The 16,395-nt window shown below is 40.5% G+C and overlaps 1 protein-coding gene across 2 annotated transcripts in view; it reads left to right on the top strand.

Annotated features, from left to right (window-relative positions):
* Positions 1-16,395, top strand: part of STXBP5 (syntaxin binding protein 5) — a 933,640-nt gene that overhangs the window by 367,493 nt on the left and 549,752 nt on the right. For both annotated transcript variants that reach the window (XM_069235194.1, XM_069235193.1), the window contains exon 9: positions 14,610-14,688. In XM_069235194.1, the coding sequence (XP_069091295.1) occupies positions 14,610-14,688 (79 nt within the window). The remainder of the gene's footprint in view (positions 1-14,609; positions 14,689-16,395) is intronic.

Here is a 16,395-nt window from a genome sequence, read left to right as displayed (position 1 = left end):
AATTCCAATTATCATTGATCTCTTTCAAAAACTGCTCAACAAATCTCATACTTACAGTTCCAAATCAGAAAGAGATCATCAATATACCGCACCTGCAATAAGTTGCTTTCAGACCATTTTTCAAAAAGGGGCCCCATTGCCACCTGTTCCTTCCACCAGCCCATATGCCAATTGGCATAGCGGGGGTGAGGAAGGTGCATATCGCCATCCCTCATTTCTGCATAAAGATCTCATTATTAAACATAGATATTACTCTTCAGATGGTACTCAATCATAGTCAGTAACTATATCCTAACTATATCATAGTCCTTGCTGTTTGAGTATGGTGGTTATGTAAGAAAGAGCCAACTCTTGAGCGAGTTTACAAAAAGCGCATGACAACCATTTGTGTCAACTGGCCACAATAACCCCCTGGTTGGACACTCAAAGTGTTGAGTTAAAAGTTCCATTTCTGACCCACCTTTAGAGCTGTTCTTCAGTAACATTTAAACTCTTTTGCCATTTGTCAAATTTGGCTGGTGATAGAATACTGGGCCCATTCAACTCCTTCATTTTTGCTAAGCCTAAACAACTTGTTTGTTCAGTTTAATTTAAGAATATAATTTGCAGTGGAATAAGGCATGCTCTAAACCAAGCTTCACACCTCTGTATTTGCCATTTTCTAGGTCCCCACACACACTTTAAGTCAATCGACTTCAAACAATATTCATAACCTTCAATAGCCAACTTGGAAGCAAAGGAATCAGAATAGATCTGTTAACAGGACATTCTGATGTTTCATAGGAGACAGCTTAAAATAAGACTCCGCATTTGTGACATCATGCCCAGAACTAGGCACACTTTTCTACATACATTTTAGAACTCCCCACTGGTGGAGTTGGACAGTGTTCCCATTTTGTGTATTTGTAGACATTTCTCAGGGTGCTGGCTTTATGTATAAAATGGAGTCCATAATGATGGTAACAGAACATTTCCACAGTTTAATATTAAAGCTCAAGAAGCATAGAATCGGCTGCCTTCACATCCCAATAATCAGAAAACACCCCAATTGTTATTACAACATTCATAGAGAATTTGAATACATATGGAATTTGAATCATTTCCGTCAGTCCGTATATGTCAAATGATATTTTTATCCCAAACAATCACACCAGCAATTGGTATAGCTGAAATGCTCAATATGGACCAGTCTCTGCAGACCTTATGTGAGGCTTCAAAACCTCATCCGCCAGTTCAACAGCAGAGCGTTCAGGAAGATGATGACCATGTATCAGCAGAAAGAAAACAATAACAAAACCAGACCAAAGAAGAAGGCAAGCACCGTTAACAGTGCCCATTGATAGTTCCATGCACAAATCATATAGCTAGTTTTAAGTCAATCGAATAGCTTACGTGCTCTTAATACAGACACAGCTGAAGAGTTTGAAAAATAATCTTTGATGTCGGCAAGATATCAAGATGCAGTTTGTGCAAACACTGGAGTCAGTGTTGGAGAAAGAGATACGGCAGATGTATCTCTTGGTGGTTCGTATTAAACTATTCCATCCATTTATGCTGAATTTGAGTTATATTGCTCAGAACGTTGGACATTTCTTGTCATAGATGTAGAGACAGTAACCAATAAAAGTAAATTTTCACTCTTTCCAAGCTCTCAGAAGTCTAGCTACTTTAAGTTAAATTTTATAGAAGCACATCCTGATTAGCAGTGAGAGAGGTTCGGGAGCTGCTCAGGGGACCTCGTGGTCTACTGTATAGGACTGGCCACATGGTGTAACTTGACATTGTCAATTGAAACAAAGCGGTTTGCTTTGGAACCAGGCAGCAGTGGTAAGAGGACAGTTCTGGTACCGTGTATTCCAAGGGCTGGAATATGTGCTAGATATGATGGGAGAAATTCCTTCTTTACAGCAATCTTTTCACACACTAGATCCCCAACGTATGGAATCCAGCCAGTAGATATTGTTGATGAATCTCTCATTCCTAAGGTTATGGCACATGCAGATGAGTTTTCATCATGGAACTGTTGTAATTATTGCAAGACAGTGACATGTTCATTTATGTCAAAAGGTGTGCCTGCCGCTACTGCGCCAAGGCCATCAAGATCTGGGACATACATAGGTATGTCAAACAAAATTTCATATGGGGTGCGCCCTCCCAAGGATCTTCTGGGCAGATTAATAAGTGCTCTCTGGACTTCATACAGGTGGTTAATGCAACTATGACCTTAACCTAGTGCTCTAGCTGTTAAAACATTTCTCTAAGTCGTGGTTCTTCCATTCCACAGCAGCGTTTCCCACTGGTTGATATGCAGACGAGAAATACAGTTGGACTCCCATTGTCACAATGATGTTACTGAATGCCCCAGAGGCAAAGGCAGGGCCCTGGTCTGAATGGAAAACTGCAACTGCATACGTCACGATAAAGACATGAAAATCTTTAATAACAGTTTGAGCGTCAGCTGATCGTTGTGGCCATACCTATAGAAATCTAGAGCAAGAATCAACAGCGACTAAGATGTATTTGTATGCACCATCAGGCGTTCGGAGACCAGAATGCTCCAGGTACACACATTGTTGTGGTTTGTTGGAAATTAGGAGTGGTGTCTGCCGTGGGCATTTAATGTGGACTCTGTTGTTTGTTGACAGGTGTCACAGCAAAGGACATACTGCTTGGTCTGTTTGTATGGACCTGGCCACTAATAGCGTTTCTGCAATTATGTAATTGTAGCCGCCACACCTGCATGGGCAGAAGCAACCCCTTCATGCGCTGCTTTTATTAGATTTAATCTTTGATCATGGTTGAGGATCACATGATCAGCCACTCCCGCTATTGTTACGAATGCAACAATTTGGGCACTTAAATGGTATGAGTATTTAGCGGGATAGGCCTTTGGCAAGGGATTGCGGTCATCCAACATTGTCTTGGAATGAGTAATTGCAGCAACAGAAGCTGTGGCTACTGCTCTCTTCGCTGCTTCATCAGCCAAAGTGTTTCATGCAACGTTAATACCTACACGTTGATGGCCTATTGTATGTTCTACATGGGTATTTGGTAGTGTCTTTTTCTGATCTACTACCTTCCCCCACAGGAATCTGTGTTTGATGGTGTTCCCTTTTGAATCTCTGAACCCATTCTGGTGCCAGTAATGCAGATATTCATTAAAGTATTGGACACAATAACACAAATCACACACAATCAATTGAAGTTCAGGATCCGTGTGTTCCAGTGCCAATAATAGAGCCTTAAGCTCTGCCAGCTGCAGTGAAGTCCTCTAAGGTCTGCATATATGTGTTTTGGTGGTGGAGCTTGCCATCCCTCATGAATCCACTCACAGCCGCATAAGTGGCGAAGTATTGCTGTTCAGTGCCTACTGCTTGTTGTTCTGAACCATCAGTGTATATCATCTTTAGATATTGATCAAGAGTCAAAATGTTTGTAGGTGTTTTGGTATTCAAGTTCATATTGAAGGTGTGACGGGCCGGCACAGTGCGACCCGTTCACATTCCCGACTTGTGCTGGCGCTGTCAGCATTGCCCCGGACTCTCCCCTAGACACAGCAAATCACGAATGTCTTCCGGCAGCAAAGGAGGGGCCGGAACGCTGCTACGCGGAAGGAATGGACTTTAAAATGTCCTCGGCTGGAAGCAGGGTGGCGCGCAATGGAGGAGTGGAGAGAAGCAGCGCGGGCAGCAACAACCAAAGTAAACCACGAAGTGAAGAAGAGGCGGATGGCGGACCAGAGACCCAGGAAGCGTAACGCAAGTCTACCGGCCACGCTTCGGGAGAAGCGTGGCCACCACAGGTGCGTCCCGGGAGATAAAACTCAGGGAACAAGGGGGGCTGGGTGGGGAACAGGGGGAGGAGAAGCACTGGGAAGTGGGAAAACGAGTAGGGAAATAAGGAAAGGACGACAGGAACATAGATTTAGGGAAAACCCAATAAGAAAAAGGAACAGGTTCTCCTACCATATAATAGTAGAACAGAAAAGGCCAAGAGTAAGAAAGAAGACGTAAACTTACAGTCAGGAAGAAGAAAAGAACCTATTAAAAGGGAAACTGGTTGAAAACCAAAGGAAGAAAGAGGGGGTATAGATGACAGAAACTACAAAGACAGAGAGACACAGAGTGGCACAAAGAAGAAATAATAAAGGAGAAGAAATAAGAAAACGAGCCACCAGTAGAGAGTGATACCAGGATATGAGAAGGTAAAGTGGTGATACTTACCTATTACTAGAGGTGGAGTCAGTGAAAGAGAAAAGGAGAAAAACACAAGAAGTTAGACAAGAGAGAGAAAAAGCCTTCACAGGACAACTAAGGAAAGGAGAAAATAAAAACAGATTAGGGAAAGAGAAGAGCCAGAGGGTAAAAAGGAAAGGAACTTACCGGTACCTTCTCTTGTTCTTTCCTCACATGCGCTTCCTGGGGATCCTAAGAGAGAGAAAAGGAAAAAAACCAAAGAAGAGGTGACAAGCCAGAAGAGGGAAACTGAAAGAAGAAACAGTACAAGGATAACAATTATATGTCGTCCCATGACTTCCTAAAATCAAATAAAGCACACCTAAAAACCCAACCAACCCTATCCCTTCGTGTCGTCCTTGACCCCGGCCGGTCACAGAAGGACTCTTGTATCTTTTGTTTTGGAACAAAAATATAATCAACATCAGTGGCAGTCAGAGAGGTGGCCCATTGTATCCAACGTGGATGAAATACTTTTGCGCTTGGAATGCTGGCTTTCATCACAGCCTCAGAGGACAGTATAGGGGTCACAACTACAATTTGCTTCCCGTGGGCTAGAGGTCTCTCTTCTATGACAGCCTTCTGAACAGCAATCAGAATTTTCTCAGTGGGAGCAAAGTGTTATTCAGCCGTTGAATATAAATGTGATTTGTGTGCTAAAGGGACAGTATCACCTTCATTGAATGTTACGTACGTGAACCCAGGCGTACCAGCGATTACTCTAATGACCACATTTTTTTTTTTTATTGTGTGTGCAAGTGTTTTGCTTCAAGCATGTCCTATTGTAATGCTCTAAGAATGTGTGTGTTCTCTACTGTCCAATATTTACTTGAAACATCTGGGTGTATCAAGTCATAAAGTGGTTTTATGCGTTGTGCATAATCTTGAATGTAAGTTCTGCCAAAACAGAAAAAGCCCAATAATGATTGTAGCTTTTTGATGGCGTTTGGTGGTTGTAACTGTGCACACTTTTCTAAAAAGAAATGGGACGCCAGACTCTTTCCTTCCTCTGACAACTCGTATTCCAAAAATAGGACACTGAGAAAGGCATTTTTTGCTTTCTTGAAATTACATATGTAGCCTTTTTCAGCAAAACCCACCACAATGCGGTCCTCTCGTCTTAGGTGTGTGACCAGGTGGGCATCTCTTAGGTAGATGTCACCTACATAGGACAATGTCTCAAGGTCAATGTCATATAGGATGGATGTTGCTCATGCTGAGAACAATCCAGGACTGTACTTATACCCTTGTGGGAGTCAACAACATTTCTAATGCCAGCCTAATGCCCTGAAGGTGGTCAGATCCCTGCTTTCAGGTGCTATATTTTGTCAGAAAAAAATGTTGGAAATATCCATGGTTGTTTTTGTATTTTTTGGGCATTACATTGTTGATGAGTGCCGTGCTGTGTGCATTTTGTGTAGCAGATGTGCATGTGTAACTGTTTAAATGTTTAATTCGGTACTGAGGCTGTGGTAATGGTGTTGATCTTACCAGTATTATGTTGTAGGGGGAGTCCCTTCCTACACGGTTGCGATACAGCGCTGGGGCTTGTGCCAATACCGAATCTACTGCGTATGGCTGTCTTAATTCTTCAGGAACAAGGACCAAGAAAGATGGCATAATGACATCTTCCCCTAGTGGGAGTTTATGGACAAACTGTGGTGGCCAATCTTTTTCTGCCAATAGGATGTCATAACATAAAGTTAGTTTTTCTCAGAATATAACTTTAATTGTGTGCTCTGTCTCTCTCAATTTGTATTTTCATTTTGTAAACCCTATTTGGGATGGGACCTTGCATGCTCACTGTTTCGACTTCTAAAAAGTCATTAGTTGCTGTCGCCTCTAGAAGCTTATGAGGATTCCAGTGAATTATTGTGTCCTCTGCCACGCTGTCTAGTGGAGTCAGTGCCCACATACTGTTCTTCTGTAAAGTTCTCATTATGTGTAAAATTTCTAGCTGAAATTGCTGCCACTTTTTTCATTTTAAATTGTGTTTTCTGTTGTTAAGGTTCCTCTTCCTTTTTTATGGAAGGTTCTGATGAGAGTTGTGAATCTTTCCTTGGTTTCATGTACTAGTTTTGTTGTTCGGAATGCCCGCCTCTCTCACTGCGTTAATCTGATGGGTCCTGAAAGGAATGGGATTGGCTTGTATCAATATATTGCTATCTAGCAGGAGTTTTTAAACCATTTCTATTTTTCAAATCGTTGCACTTCTCAGAGGTGTCAGAGTGCTAAGATTCTTCTCTTTGTTTTGTATTTTCTTTATGTTTTTGTTTATCCCAGCTTTTTTTTAGTACCCTCTGCTGCTTGCTTGATAGAATCCTTAATCGATTCACCTTGTAGTTGTGGTTTACTTGGTCTGGCCCCAGACTATCCCAACCTATACTTGAAAAGGTTTCAGTGATAATCTTTGGCAGCTCATACTCCTGATCCTGTACTGGAGCATCCCGGAGCCATGGCCATACTGCCAATGCTACTGCTTTTAAGGTTACTTAATATAATCAAGGCTACTATGGCAAAGTTGCCCATTAATTGCATTTCCAGATCCAGGGCCGGGGCAGCCCTAAATTCATCCTATTTAGTTTTAACAGTTCCGGAAGTGTTGGTGTCTTGTGTGCAGTGGTTGACACTGCAGCAAATATTGCACCCCAAGTGGCGCAGTTGTCCACTGAAGGAACCTTCCCAAATGGCAAAACCATTGTGAAAATTCTATGTTTATCTTGGGGTCCCATGTGGGAGTGCAGATTTTATGTACTAACCAAAAATGATTTTTTTCATGTTTTTTGGGTTCTTTACCCATAATTGAATGCACAGTAGCAGAATTAATTCCAGCTATGGCCACGTGGTTGCGCTGGAGTAGCCCTTGCTGCGGCGGTATTCAGAATCTGCATTACAAATTGTATTCATCGTGTATATATCTGTATTAAATTGGTGTTTAGGCGGCGTACGTCTTCTACCGCCATTGTTCCTATGTTAGGATGTGGTGTATAGATAGCCAACCCTGGCGCTATAGGTCCGTCATTACTGAAAGGACCTAGTCTAACATTTTGTGGAACATGGGGTAGGGCTCCATCAAGCCAATTTTGGTGTTCTTGATAAGATAGTGGGATTTCAAAGCATGCATATGGTCTGTATTGTGCAGGTGCATTTGCTGGGGTGTAGTCTTGAAATGTGTATGTATTCCCATCTGCTGCTAGAAAAAATGACCCAAGAATAAAAAAAAAGTCTGTTCTGTATGCGTTTTGGTCTTCCATTTTTTAAAGTGGAATTTAATTGTTCAGATAGAGAAACACTAACTGAGGAATCCTTTTAAGAGTTCAAGCTTGAACAACCTATAGCGTCAAATAGGTACTACCTATATAGATGAGGAGGATATTCCCTAATACCACAGATGTCTCCGAATGAGGTCGTTAGGGTGACTTTGCATTAAAGGGGACAGCGATACTTGGGAGATCCGTAAAATCAGTGCCTAACCAACGTTGGTGGCAGCATGTCGTTGCCTCCCGTTATAGTAACAAGACTGCTGGATTTTGGGTGGCAGCACCCCGAGTTTCGGGGACTAAGTTTGATCCCAGACCCTATGAGAACTGTCGCCTAACCCTTCCGGCTAGCTAGCAACCCCTCCCCAATACTAAAGGTAAGAGTGATTTGTGGCAGCACTTCTGCCTTGGCTTTAGTCACAATGACTATCAAATTCTACAATTTGAACCTCAAAAAATACACAAAAATACTGAAACAAGTGTACATCAAATACACAAATTATGAAATATTTTGTTTAATTCAGAAAACCAACTTAATTTGGAGCCACCAATTTCAAAAGCAGCTACCAAAGGAGAGAGCGGCCAATTAGAAGGCTTATGAAAAAAGCATTTTGGAGTATGTAGTTCTCTTGTACTACTCTTAACTGCCTTTGTAAATTAGCAACATCTCGTCTAAAATGGGAATACTAGTATACCCTTAGCACAACCAGAAAGTACTGTTGTCCATTTTTATGGAGTTGTATGTTTCGATCCAGATTCACAGAAAAAAACTGGAAGAATATGTAAGAGGATCGCTTCTGTGTTATTACCTTTTCTCAAACAATTTTGTGAATCAACTGCATGGTGTCAGTGGCTTTAACTAAGTAGCTACAAAATCTGCACACTTGCACTCATCACTCTCTTACTTGGCAGAAATGAAATCAGTAAGGACCTCTTAGTTCATGCTCTCGAATGAAAGCACGAAATTACTGAAAGCAGCATTAAATCAAGTACTTCCTTTACAGCGTACTACAATCAACACTCTGCTTTCTTTACCAGAGCTCTGCCTAGCAATAAGTAGCCAAGCTTTTTTTCTCAATACAGAAGATAACTTATTTTAAATAAAATCTAGACAAATGGACAAGACTTGGCTAACAGAACATGGTCCGCCATCAGAATAACATGGTTATGAGCTCAGTGTACAAACCAGCATGCAGTTTCAAGGCACGGTAAATGTGTTGTATGTTAAGAAGTTTTCATAAAGGAACGGTTATGTAACTTTCCTAAAATGCTAGAACATTCAGGGTTTTAAAACTGCCTAGTAAGGTAAGCAATCCTTTTGGTGCGTCTTGCATGTGCATTATAGGAATATCCTGGGTGATACAGGATTTGTCCAACTATAGGCTCTATTCAACTCTGAATTTCCATAAATACTCTGGGAATCAACCAAAAGCTACATGGGGGCCTTTGGAACTGTGCAATTGCGTAGAACATTTGCAACAAATCAAAACACCTATGGATAGCTGAAAGTATTTTGCATAAATCTAAATCGAATTTAAGGGTTGTCTTTAATAATGCCAATGGAAGGGCCTATAGTCGATCCAGAAGTAATAATGACGAAGATTTGAGAATCAACCGATTGAAGAATTTGAGGTGGCAAGATGTGATCTGTCTGCATAAAATCTCCGGACAATCTGTGCTTCCCAATGGTCAAAGGTTAGTGAGCTGGAACGTTCATTCTCTTTAGCCATATTTTTAAAACATTCATACAAGATTGTAGCATTTTGTTACTTTAGGAGACCTTTCTACCCGCTAGCCCTATAATACTAATATACTTTGGTTGATGATCATCCTGTTTCTAAACCATAGGTATGTGCTCCAGGTGGACTGGCAAAACTTATTTCAACTAATATTGTTAAATCTTCTACTTTTTAAATTGTACTATGTCCTTGATGTAAGGTAACTCTACTTCAATTGTTTGCTTAAAATAATATGGATATAGTGAGGCAATTGCTGTTGTTCTGTTTTCTGAGCAGCATACATTTGGAAACACAACAGTTGTGTTTGTTACAGATCGATCTGGCAAATTTCCATTCATTTTATCTCTAAGTATCTTTTTAGCAGCAGGTGGTTTTAATATTCCCTTTCATCCGTCAGATCATTAAGATCATTTAGGCAGAATGTTGTCAGCTTATCACTCCTGTCACTCTTTACATTTTAGCACAATTTTGCTCACAAAATAAAGTTGGAAACATAATCTTTAGTATGGGCTTGATCTTTCCGAAGGGTTGCTCCTCTGAATGTACTTTTTATCGTTTTGCTCATTTACCCCCGTAGACTGCATATTTGTACTCACCCAGCCAGTTAAGTACACAGATTTCAAAGTTATATACAACAAGCATAGTGACCAGTGGCCTCTTTGTATTACTTTTAGTGGCTATTTTATCTCAGTTGCACATAGTGTCTCCTTTGGCAGTAGATTTTTTCCCACCAACTACGTTTGAGGATAGAGGATCGGCACAACTCTAAAATGAACAGGTTTTGCAAGTTCCAGTACCATTCTCCCGAAGAAATGTATTATTGGTGTGCTTTGTTTATCTCTGCCACGGTTACATATCTAACTATCTGCATCCATGTTATTTCAGATAAATTAATGTGCAACAATGAAGCTCCCCTCATAAAGTATAATCTGGCACAGATTGCTATGCTTAGCACTCTAAACCTCATGAGGTATTGTTTCATGCAGATTGCTCTACATAGCAGTCTACATTTTTGCAGGAATAAATCTCCAACTATATTGGTAATCTTTGAGAAGGGACACATGGTTCTGCTTTAAAAAATACCATACATTCATCTTTTAAAATTGATGAAATTGAATTGTACCCTTCAAAACTGGGAAAAACTCTGCAAGGTATTGGCGTCTGGAAACGCCTAAGGCTTTTTGTGCCAAAGCAAATCTGTTTCATAGAGCAACCCTGTGGTCCCAGGGTGTGTGGTCTCAGAAAGAGAGCTGCTGTTGCATTATGTGCACCTTTACGACCATATAAATGATTCCATCTCTGCCCGATGTTTATGGTTTACCATAACTTTAGGTTAGCGCGAACAGTAAAAACATTTACTGTTGTGGTTTAAAACATTTCTTGAGTAGTCTGACCACATAAACTCCCAGCCTCAATATTTCATAATAGGATTGATTGTTGGACTGTTAAGCCATTTATTGGGTGATCCCAGGATCCTGGAAAGGTTGGCCACAGAGAAGCCGGTCTTGAAAAAAGTTGATCCTACTCAGACCTCTATTTTCTAGAAAGCCTCAAAGATGTAGTTTTTAAGATCTTTACAATGCTTTACCTTTAGCGTTTTGGGTAGTAGTTAAAGTAGACCAATGTAATTTCCCTTCAGCAAGGAGGATTTTGATAAAGCCAATCGACAGTGGGCCACTGCTTCTCTCTATGGCCAGTTGTGCAGAATCCCATAAAGAGTAGTGTTTTTTTATTTGGTATTGCTTCTTCATTATCCTACATGCGTTATTTGCTCTGGTATCCATTTGGAGAAGTGCACTTAGGAAATTGAGCGATGTTGTTTAATCAGTCAGTTGTGTCAAGTGGCCTCAAGGGCTGTGTAGTGGCCCTGCTCCTTTTTGGGGTTTACCTAGCCTACTTCACTATTGACTTGTGAGGAACTTATTCTTTCCCCCTATAATGTCTGTAACGCCTATTGAACTACAGCTCAAAATGGAGTCCATGGGCGAGTACATATTTTTAAAAAATCATCTTGCTCTGAATGTCGAGAAAATAATGATCTCATGCTTTGGGAATCAGAAACGTAAAAAGCGAATTAAATGACCATGTTTTAGAGTGACTCGTGATGCATCAGCACTTAAGTTTAACATTTACTTCTAATTTAAGCTGAAAAGGACATTTCTGAACCCTCAAGGTGCACACCCTGCCTTCAGTAGCAGAGACGATGAGGTTCATCAGTGTTTTAAGGGAAAATCTCATTGATGATATTTTATGGTGGCAATTTACTTCCCCTGGAGGAACAAGTTTTGTGGGATGTTGTAGAAAGCAGTTGTTTAAAACTTATTAAGGCACCCTCATGTTCAGTGACAGTCAATTCAGGGAGAGTGAAATTACACTTTATCGGCTTTAACCAGAGGCATACTAGCTTCTAAGTTCTTCTTTCGGTAGGAGCTGGAATACCAGGAGAAGATTTGGTCGTTTGTTGCTGCGATATTACTGGAAGTCAATTATGTTGGGCACGTGGAGTAGTTGATAACAATCAGTCCACTAAGCATCTTCATAACACTTAGCAGACCCTAGTATTGGCTGTACTACTATCCCCAATCCCATTACCCTTAGGAGCTATGCAAACACACTGTGTCTAAGATCTCCCAAGTGAGCCGGAGGTTTGTTTAACTTTGACATTTTTGCACACGCAGAACTCTTTCCGAATTTAGGGAAATTGCAATCTATGGATCAAAGAATGTCTCTTTTTATGTTTAGGATGGATGTCTGGTCTTGGAGTTAGAAGTTAAAATGTAGTCATTTAAATGGGAAGTTCTAGAACTCTGTGTAATCTGCACTTGCAATGTGACTTGACTCATCAGACGATATATTGTTGATTTTTTTTTTAATTGGCAAAATATGTATTTACATCGTCTTTTTGTTAGTAATATAGTACTATAATCTGCTCATCTGGGATTAATCTCCTAGTAGAAATTCAATTTTTGGATGTTACAGTAGTACTGGGTTACTATTCATGTGCCTTTGAATCTGCTTTTTAAGTCCTTTTTCACACTTGTTTCACATATTGCACCATGCCTTTAGGGCTTGGTAGGGCTGCCAGATGGGTGACTTACACACACGTTTAGGGGAAGTGGTCGCTTCACCATTGGTAAATTCGTGTTAGCAGTGCACAACTTTTGTTCCAGTTTGCACTGGCGGTCTGGGGCACTTGTTGTACTTGGAGAATCTCCAGGGTGGTACAGTCAGTGCTGCAAGCTCTGTGGTACCACTCTAACTTACATTCTTTGGGTACTAGGGCACCATTTACTAGGGACGTACGGGTAAGTTAGCTATTACCAATTGGGTATAGCCAATTCAACATACACTTTTAGGTTCAGGGCACTGAGGTCTGGTTAGCAGGTCTCAGTGTATTCTCAGAGTAGAAAAACCAGCAGTTTCGGTCGAAAAACTTGGAAGTGGTCCTAAAAAAAGAGGCATTTCCTTACACTGACCTTTTGAACTGGGGCTCATGGAACTTGAAGTTGCTAATATTTGATGTTGGGCTCCCGTGCTATTAAGGAAGAAAGTACTAAAGTATAATGTGTCTCCAGTCCTGATATAGAATAAAAATAATGATGGTGCATGGTCAATTAAAAGCTATGATTAGTATTCCTGTTTTTCCAACTTTCAATGTAACCAAACTTATTATCCACCAATACTGTTAGCTTACTGCATTTTTATGAATATTTTGGGTGTTTTTACAGTACAGTTCATGTGACTGTGTTATTTTGGATCATTGGGGCTGTGTTGGAATTGGGATGAATATGAATGCCTTCTATACGGTAAGAGTGGTCACTTTTCCATGTCCTCAAGCAGGTTGGTGGCATTCCACCTTGTTTAACTTATGTTACATAGCAATATTCCACATGGAAAAGTGCCACCCACAGGTGTGGTGTATTGAATTTACACTAAGGGATGAAGAGCCTTATTTATAGTTTGGCTAATGCAGAACTTGTGCTAGAACGTGGATGGTGCTCTGGCCCCCAAATTACAATTCAATTACTGTTAGTAGAACTATAAATATGTTGGGCTGGATACTCACTACTGTTTGGAAGATACCCTGCTCTCCCAACTCCCAAATAAGTCCTAAAGTCGTTCAGTTTGCTCATCTTACCTCCTCAGAGAGAGGACTGGTAAGTCATTGAATAGAAACTTTGGATCTTGCGGAGTGTGTTAGTGCTATTTTATGGATGCATCTCATGACAGGTTAAGGAACAGTCTTGATCCACTCCAGGTTTAAATGTTTGCTAGAAATTATTTAGAATATTCTATCGAAGCATTTCCAAAAGGACATTAGCACACATCGTGTTGAAGGTAACAGTGGCCAATAGTTTCATAGTTCATGTGATACAAATCTGGTGGCATTATGTGAAGAGCACTTCACAACTGGTGGTGGTTTAAAACTAAAATTCTTGAAGACACCGAATAGTGTGTGATTAAGGAGGCTGAAATTGCCAGTACAGTGACTCTAATATTTTAACCAAAGCTAGGACATATTGTCGCTTTTTCTTTTGACATTGGCGTACCCTACAACCAGAATGAGTCTTCAGATTTGGTGGCAGCCTTGTACGATCGGTTAAGTATTATTGGGCCTCTCAATTACAAATGCTTCTCATACTATGCCCCTGATCCGTTTAACACGGTATTCCTTTTAGTATATTTATTGTTCTTGTAGAGTGCTTTATACATATAGTGATTCAAAGTGCTTGTAGTGTAACGTGCTAAAGGAGGGGGTAATGCATGCCTAGTGGTGTTTGGGTGTATTCCGGGTGAGGGGCCATGAATTTGAATACTAATTAAGGTTTTTAGAAATTAAAGACGTGATCTCCGTCTTTGCACCACAAAAGTATAGATAAAAGATACCAACCTTAGTTCAGCGTCTGTAGGGCGAGCCATTGATCATATGACGGTTTCTTAGTAATTCTTAGTAATAGTAACCTGGAGCTAGGCATCATATACTTATGTAAACCCCAGGCAGGGCAGGCAGTGTTCATTTTCTAATCATAAAAAAAAGTTTGAGTTCAATTCTATAAAAGTTATTTGCTCTGTAAGAGGTTACCCTCTATGACTTTACTACCTGTTATCTTGAACAGAATGCCTTGTGAGAACATTGTACATACAGATATTTGCTAGATTTGCCTTTTTAGCTGAATATTTCTTAGCTACTTTACACTGTTTTCATTCGTACGTTTTCATTGCGCTGAAGTTATTTGTAAAAGTATCTGTTCCTGGGTGTTGCACTAAAATTACACTGCCAGCATATCTTTTAGAAATTTAATTTTAATCAGATTTCTTTAAACTGTAATATGATATTATCAATGTTTTTCATTTTTGGAAATATTTCGTTTCAGGGAAACAGATAAAGGATGGAAAGAAACCAGAACCGTGCAAACCTATCCTCAAAGTGGAATATAAAACTACCAGATTTGGGTACGATTGAGTTTTGTTTAAACATTGTGCTTTGTAATGTTTCATCCGGACAGTACGAATGCATTATTTGAACCTTTTTATCTAAAAAAGGGACTTCTTGTCCACTAGCTTAGGGCTTTGATTTGTAAATGCCATTTGTCTCCTGAGGCAATGTTCCAAAGCTCTTTAGGTGTTCTTGAAGATCTCCAACCTGTCCCTGCCCAGGCTATACAGGACGGTTGTGACACGTCCAAGTTCTCAATTTGTTGTGACTTTGACACCACCAACTGTATTAAGCCGCCCTTTGGCACCAGTGACACTGTTTGCTGACACGCTTGACTGCGATCCACTGGTATTTCGGCTGAATTCCAGTCAGACCTCTTGGATATGCCTTTGAACAGGACTTGCCTGTTTGGGTACCAGGCTGACTTCGCTCTCAAGCAGTTCAAGGAGAGCATGGCCACAACACACTTGCTCTGTTTATCTACTCACCTCATCAACTGCATCAGCCCTACCGCTACTTTCATGGCCTAAGAAGAGATACCTCATACTGTGAGCCAATCCAGCTTCAACAAGGATCTCAGCTTTTCAGGGTTGAGGCTGTGGTGGCCATCACCCCCACAGTCCAGATCAATGGGACTTTTCTCAATAACCATACCTGGTATACCCCTTCACTGTGCTCTTAATGAAGCACAGCCACCTGGTGGGAGGCAGGATCCTACAATTCTTGCTATATTGGCAGACAATGATCCCTAATATCAACAAAATGTCATGAAAATCAAATAGTCATTATTTTTCAGGATTAATTCATAGCATATATTTACAAATTTCCATCAACAATAGCTCACAATGTACAGTGAGGTGCAAATGTGTCTGTGCTCAGTGCGAAGAAGAGTGATACACCCATGAGAGATAAAGAAATCGTTGTGTATGGAAAAATGCTTTGTTAGTAGAAGACCCAGAGAACAAGTTAAGATAAAGTTTAATTGGTATGTCTAATTAGTTGACAAGTTGTTACATGTAATTGGGAAGCGGGAAAAGAGAAGAGGGGTAATTTAGCAAAAAAGTAAACATGAATAAAATAATATATACACTGACATAATATATGCAATCAACTGCCATAATATACAACCAGTTACTTGAGAGCATGTAGCAAAGCCAGCATACATGCAGTTGTTGTGGGAGATCTATGAAGAAAAAAGGTGAAGATGTAATGGGCATGTTAAATTACTGCCAGGGAAGGGAAATGTCAGGAACATAGACAAATACCTGAATCAGACATAGAGCTGCAGCAACTGCAGCTCTTGGAGGTGAGTGGTCACAGTTGACCATCGGCCCAGAGGGGAAACAAACAGTATGTGAAAGAGGTGTCCGTGCCTTTACAACACTGTCGAGTTGTTAAATAGCAGCAGCCATAATAAGGATAACCAAGGAAAGAGGATAACACCCTAACACCATAGACACAGAGCGGTGGCCATCTTAGTTGTCTTTCAGTATAGGCTGAGTGCAATTGCATGATTGCAAGGGTTTGTCATTGAAAGCATATTCCTCCAGTGAGTTTGTCATTTACTGACTATTGTTCCAGTGAAACCCTCTTATACCCCTTCCCCCTAGCATATATGGGTACATCTATTATGTCAGACTTAACTCCAACATACTTGGGGGACTACAGTACAGAACGTTAACATTTTTGTAAAATGCCTCTCATTTTATTGAAACTGCAGAATC

Source organism: Pleurodeles waltl, chromosome 5, assembly GCF_031143425.1.
Source record: "Pleurodeles waltl isolate 20211129_DDA chromosome 5, aPleWal1.hap1.20221129, whole genome shotgun sequence".
In the NCBI taxonomy this organism is placed as follows: domain Eukaryota; kingdom Metazoa; phylum Chordata; class Amphibia; order Caudata; family Salamandridae; genus Pleurodeles; species Pleurodeles waltl.
This window is presented reverse-complemented; position numbering and strand designations above follow the sequence as displayed.